This window comes from Daphnia magna, unplaced genomic scaffold (assembly GCF_020631705.1).
Source record: "Daphnia magna isolate NIES unplaced genomic scaffold, ASM2063170v1.1 Dm_contigs386, whole genome shotgun sequence".
Lineage (NCBI taxonomy): Eukaryota > Metazoa > Arthropoda > Branchiopoda > Diplostraca > Daphniidae > Daphnia > Daphnia magna.
The window spans coordinates 15,456-22,006 of record NW_025533285.1 but is presented as its reverse complement, the minus strand read 5'-3'; the positions used below and the strand labels follow the sequence as shown (position 1 = coordinate 22,006).

At 48.2% G+C, this 6,551-nt stretch overlaps 1 protein-coding gene across 1 annotated transcript; it reads right to left on the bottom strand.

The window, feature by feature from the left end:
* Positions 1-2,085: 2,085 nt before the first annotated feature.
* Positions 2,086-3,180, bottom strand: LOC123468628. The gene has a single exon (XM_045167904.1). The coding sequence runs from the start codon at positions 2,971-2,973 to the stop codon at positions 2,086-2,088; it is 888 nt and encodes a 295-aa protein (XP_045023839.1). The 5' UTR covers positions 2,974-3,180.
* Positions 3,181-6,551: the final 3,371 nt, after the last annotated feature.

Sequence of the window (6,551 nt, the reverse complement as noted above, 5' to 3'; positions counted from 1 at the left end):
GGTGTGAAATCAGCGGTGGTAAAAAAGGTTCGCGGCTGATCGTTCCTTACATACCTTACGGCCGTGAAAGATTGCGTCCCGCAATCATGTTGCAGGGTTTAGGGGAAGAGTGGTTTCGCTGTCGAACGAGTGGTACCCCGAAGTTTCGCTCGATGAATCGGATATATTGATGACTTCTATCTCGTCGTGCGCTGGGGCATCTTCTTGTGCCCGAATGGGAGATGATGGCGGCTCCCAGATGGTTTCTTCCATAGGGTTGACGTGATCGTACCTTTCGGACGATGGAGTGGAGCACCTGGGAAGATGGTCTTCGTAGACGTTTTCTTTCGCGTAACCGGTGTTGACATGGTAACGGGTGGGCACGTATTCTTGTATACGATAGTCTTCGTCGTCGGTGATGAAGTGCCCTGGGGTGACCGTAACAAGCCATGAATTTTTATCCTCTTCCATGGTTACCGCCTTTCTTTTCTTGCTGCGGTGGCGCTCGATGCTGTCGTTTAGCGCTGCCGATTGTAAATTACGCTTGCCGGCAGAGGGTTGATGATAATCTTTGTCGTCTCCTCCTCCGTGATACCGGACGCAGATGAAGGTGGCGCCCGAGCAGTTCCGATAGTTTTGATGAGTGCGCCACCCGAGGGTAGTTCGATGATATGAGATTTTCTTCTCGGGTTGAGGACTGGGTACGGCGGGTTGGCACCACGGGCAGGAATCTTCTGTATGGCTATGGTTGCAGACGGGGCAGGTTTCGTAGGCGTTGGCCATGGTTCCTCTAGCTGCTACGGGTAGACTGATTTTTTCGAAGACACGTCGGGGCTTAAATAACGCGAACGGGTGAACAGGGTTAGGTAAGCGGGCGGGGCAATGGTTAGGTGAGCCAATCGCGGATCGTGGGAAAGAACGGACTGCGGAAGGTCAACCGTGGGAAAAAATGTAAGGTGGAAGGGGGTTATGTCCAGGTAAGGTCGTCCGTGGGAAAAGGGTTAATACCATGGGAGCAGGTCGTAGATATGGAGCGGGTAATCTGCAGGAGGTGGATTGGAATTTTGTACCCGTGAAAGAGTGGGAACACATATTGCGGAATTATTAAACGAATTACATGGTTTTACGCTATTTTAGGAGGAACAATGGCGCTATATTTTGAATGGAAAAATTCTGTTAGTGCATTTGTGATGTCTAGTGCCGCTACCTGGTGGCTGATGGTTACAGTTAGCGCTACTTTTGACAATAGAACGGAATTTTTTATTTTGTTGTCTAGGTGAAACGAGGGTGTTTTTTTTTTTTTTTTTTTGTTTTTTTTTTTGTTTATTGTCGCTGGAGTAGAAGGGCGGCTTGCCGGTGTGAGGAACCTGCTCTTCCATCTGATATCCTATTTATTGTCTGGGATGTCTCAGAAGTGTTGCTTTGCGGCATTGCCGGAGGGACGTTGATGATATTTATTGGTACCGATGGTGTACTGTTTGTGGCGCTTCGGCCGCCTGTTTCTATATCCGCTTCTCTTGTGGCTCTTGTTGCCAGCCAACTGAAGGGGTTGCATGTCGATAAACAGGGTAGACATGGGATGAATCTCGACAGAATGGATCCTAGTCCACAGAACCGAAATCCTAGGGCTAGGACGATACCTATTCCGGATAATGAGCCGAAGGTTCTAAGCCAGCTACCGACTCTTGCCATAAAGGAGACGTGTGGTGCGTCGTAAGCGCTTAGTAAGACGTTGCTAACCCGGCGCGTGAGTCTTATGTCATTAGTGCTGTGTTCGTGGACCGTTGCTAGAATGTCCGCCATGGCTTCGGCTGGGCTCAGCGGGTTCTGTTTTAATGCGGGATGTAGTTGTAGTACTGTGCCGAGCGTATTATCCACTTCGTACGATAAGGCGTTAATTAGCTTGGTGCCTTTGATTGCTACAGAGGGCACGATGGGTTCCCAAAGTTCCATTCCTGTAGCTGTGAGCGCGGCCGTTAAAGTTGACGAAATCGGAATGCCAGTAGCACTCCCTGTACTCCGTTAGCTCCCATCCTCCCACGCTGATGGTGGAGTTTCCTACTTTTGGCTGGGGACCGCAGTCAGTAATGGCTGTTGAGAAGGTGACTACCCGGGGGTGCACTGAAGCACTGCGACGTCTTTACCGGTTGGTTGTAGTTTCGTGCAATTGGGAAGATTAAGATAACTGGCGGCTAGCCAGCCGTTGTACTGGGCGGTGGCAATAGCATTTTTATGCGCAGTCTCCCGAATTTGATACTGGAGTGCTCGGATTTCTTCTGCTAGTCCATTTGACATTTCTACCGCGACATCTCGGATGTACTGCGTGTGCGCTACGGCGTCTATTTCTGCGCGCAACAGAGTTGAGATGTTCATATTTTTATTGCCTATTTTCGCATCATTTTTGGAACTGTTCGCGTAAATCCAAGAAGCGACTACGCGATCCATTCCTAATACCGGTCGAAAGTTTGAGAAATTGGTGGCCGGCTTGCAAAGTCCGACGCTGACATTTTTCACTACGAAGTCTAGTTGTTTGTTAGAATCACGGATTCGAAAAATTTTGGGGTCTGTTGTTTCGTACAGCATTGCTAGTCCTTCTTCAACTTGCTTGGCTTGGCATTTTTGAGATTCTTTCAATGAATTGTCCCACACTATGGTCACGAGATTGTGCACGAAGGAGCCGTTGGCGGATGCCGGAATGTCTCCTATGGGAGAGCTAATAACGCAGTCCGAGCATTCTGTTTCGAGGACCACTTCTTCTAATCGGCAGTTTATCAGATAGTCCGTGCTGGTTTGCAGCCAACTACCTTGCACATGGGGCGAGCCTTCCAAGGACCATTTGTTGGAACCTAAAGTGTTCATAGGCTGTCTGTCGCACAGCCGTGAGTCACGTAATCTTCGGCATTCGGCCGCGGTGACGTCTAGCGGCGTGCGGTGTTCCTTCACGTGGTCCCACTGTAAAAAGTCACGATACACGGTTTTGCTCATCTTCCACATGGTACATGTGTGTGCTAAAAATCTCTGCGCGACCGGGAGTGTGGAATACACGTTATAATATACTCGAACAGGGGCCGTTGAAGTGATTTTGTGTTTACATCCTTCGTCAGCAAACTGAATGAATCCTTTATGAATGGCATTGTCGCAATCGCAGGTCGTAGCGTTGAACGCTAAATTCAGTCCACAACAGGCGGCTAACGTGAGGATCTGAAAAACACTGTAAGGTGGAGAAGCTCATGAGTTATATGACCATAGTCAACAGTTCCTTCTTCAGCATGCGACACATGTATATACGGCAAAAACTTTTTCGACTATCTTCTTGGCGGGCGTATTGACGACCATGGCCGTAGCCCTACGCGTCTTTCCGGTCTGGCTGGCTGTGCCAACTCTTCGTCGCCCTGGTCTGGCGGCGTGAATCCGAAAAACGGGTTTGAGATGTTTATTTCATTTTCATCTGTCGGGAGGTCTAGGGAAAACGCCTCCAGAGGGTAAGAGGACTCGGCTGTGTCGTCTTCTACCGGTCTGAGCTCTTCTTCCTCTTCTTTTTCGATTACTTGTCTGGCGGGATTTAGCCGGAGGTCTTCAAAGTCGGGGCAGGGGTCGTCCCTCCAGATCATAGCTTCTAGCAATGGTTTTATTCGGTTGGTGTGAACTAGCTGCGGGGCCGTCCCTGGTGTTGCCTGTATCTCCACTGTGTGGTTCGGGTTAATTTTGGTCACTCGATACGGGCCTTGGTATCTGGGATTTAGTTTACGGCTGGTCCCGGGTTTGACGGTTCGTACGTCGAGGAGTACTTTATCCCCTATTTGGTATTCGAACGTTTTAGCTCGTTTGTTGTATTGTTCCTTTTGCTGGGTTCTTGCTTTCTCTAGATTTTCCTTTACGAGGTCAAAAGCCTTAAGGAGGCGTTTCATCGTTTGGCTCTTGTAGTCTTGCGGTGTAATAAGATCGGATGGAGGAGGTTGGCTGCAACCATCGGTCGATAGGCATGACCGCATCCCGTCCATGATTCAGAAAATACGGTGTTTCGTGCGTTGAAGAGTTGATTGAATGACGATAAGCGAATGCTACGTGTCCCAACATGTCTTCCCAGTCTTCGTATCCTTCGGAGATGTACTTTCTTAGCATTTCTACGACGGTTTTATTGAAACGTTCGGTTAATCCATTGGTTTGTGGATGGTACGCGGTGGTGGTGCAGTGTTTGATGCGGAGAGCCTTGCAGAGTTCGTTGAATAGCTCCGATGTAAAATTCGTGCCACGGTCTGAGATGATTACCCGAGGAGGGCCATGGTAGTTTATGACTTTGTCCACTAGGGCCTTACATGTTGTTACTGCTGTTTGGTCTGGAAGCGCCACGACCTCCACCCATTTGGTAAAGTAATCTGTTATCACAAGTATGTGGTTATTTCCTTCGAAGGATGTAGGGTTAATAGGGCCCAAGAAATCTAGTCCTAATGTTTCGAATGGGGCTTGGGCGGGTTGGAGCGAATGTAGAAGCGCTCTGTTGTCTGATCGTCGTTGTCGAGCGCACGTTTCACATTTCTGGCAGTATTCTTTAACGTCTTCGAGCATGCTTGGCCAATAATACTTATCACGTAACCTCTGGCAGGTTCTTCGGTAAGCGAGGTGGCCAGAAAGCGGTGAGTCGTGATATTCTTCCATTAGCGCCTGTCGTAAGGATGCTGGTACCACCACTTGTTTCTGCACAAATTGTCGCCTCTTTTCGGAGTGAGGCGTGTACAACCTGCATAATATGCCATCCTCGACGGTAAATAGTTCGATTTCTCTTGCCCAGGTTGGCATTTGTCGTCGATCTTCTTCCCATAAAAGCCCATTTTCTAGGTACGCCTGGATGTCTTGGCATAAGGGGTCGTTCCTCTGTTCTCGTGTTATACTATCGGCGTCTTTGGGCTGCACTTGCACGGCTGCCACTGGTATCCGTGATAGGAAGTCGGCGTTTTCGTTTATCCGTCCTGGCCGATATCGTACCGTGTATTTTAGGTTACCGAGCATTATCGACCATCTGCCTAGTCTCCCTGTTTCATCCTTGAAGGTCTGAAGCCATTGCAGTGGCCGGTGATCGCTTACTATCACGAAGGGCTCGTCTTGTAGGTAATATTTGAAACGTTTTATCCCGAATATCAGGGCTGCTGCTTCTTTTTCTACTTTTGAGTATTTTCTTTCACTGTCGTTAAGATGTCTGCTGGCATACGCAATTGGCTTGTCCTTTCCGTCGATTTCTTGAGATAGGACGGCACCGAGTCCGTGATCGCTTGCGTCCGTGAAGATTATGAACTCTTTTCCAAAATCCGGGTATGACAGCACTGGTTCTGTTATCAGGCTCTTCCTGAGGGCTTCAAAGGCTTTTTCCTCCTCCAATCCCCATTTGATCTCATCTTTGGGTTGCCCTTTTGACTGTACTAGTAGGGGGTGTGCTATGGTTGAAAATTTCTCGATGAACCGACGGTAGTATGAGGCTAGCCCTAGGAATGATTGAAGTTCTCTCACGGTGCATGGGCGTTTGTAATTGGCTATTGCTTCAATTTTTGTTGGGTCGGGGGCTACTCCTTCGGCTGATATGATGTGGCCAAGGTAATTTACCTTCTCTTGCAAGAATTTGCATTTGGATAACTTGAGTTTTAGGTTAGCTCTCTCCAATAGTCCAAAAATTTCTCGCAGGTGCAGAACGTGTTCTTCGATGGTTTTGGAAAATACTATAATGTCGTCTAAGTAAACGAGGCAACTTTTACCGAGGACGCTTGTTAACACAAAATTCATCAAACGTTGAAATGTTCCTGGGGCGTTTGTTAGCCCAAATGCTAATCTATTCCATTCGTACAAATTATTGTCCACAATGAAAGCGGTCTTTCTCTTTGGATTGCTCATCCATCTCTATTTGCCAGTACCCTGAAGCGAGATCTAAGGTGGAGAATAGTTTCTGTCCTTGCAGGAGGTCCAATACGTCGTCGATTCTTGGCAGCGGAAATGAGTCTTTTTTCGTGATGGAATTTAGTTTCCTGTAGTCGATGCACAGTCTTTCTTCTCTCGATTTTTTCCGTACCAAAACAATGGGCGATGCCCAAGGAGAGACAGATGGTCGTATAATCTTGTGTCTGAGTAGTTCTTGGATGATTTCCTCCGCGACTTCTTTTTGTCGTGGGGAGTTCCGATAGGGCCGTGAGCGGATAGGTCCTTTGCCTTGCGTGTCGATCGTGTGCTTGACTAGTCCTGTCTTTCCGAGATCTTCTGTTTTGAAAGCAAACAGATGGGCATGATTTTCGAGGAGCTCTTGTAGGGCTTGTTTTTCTTTGCTCGGAATTTCTGCCAGGGCTTCGTCGAAGACGTTGGGGTCAGTCGGCGTGTTTTGGTAGGAGCAGGAGGCAACTGTGTGCTGTGTTTTTTCTTCGGTGAAGACTACTGTACCTAATACTCGAAAGGCTGGTATAGTGATTTGTTTGTCGGTCTCGTTGATGATGACGATGCGAAATAATCCATTCCCTTCTTTCTTCGAAACGAAGGGTTCAAGGCGGACTCCCTTCGGGAGTTCTGGAGCCGGTATAAATGAACAGGCGATGTTC

What these genes read in the sequence shown, in the direction of transcription:
- LOC123468628 (XM_045167904.1), bottom strand. Translation starts at nt 2,973, where the DNA reads ATGTGGAAGATGAGCAAAACCGTGTATCGTGACTTTTTACAGTGGGAC.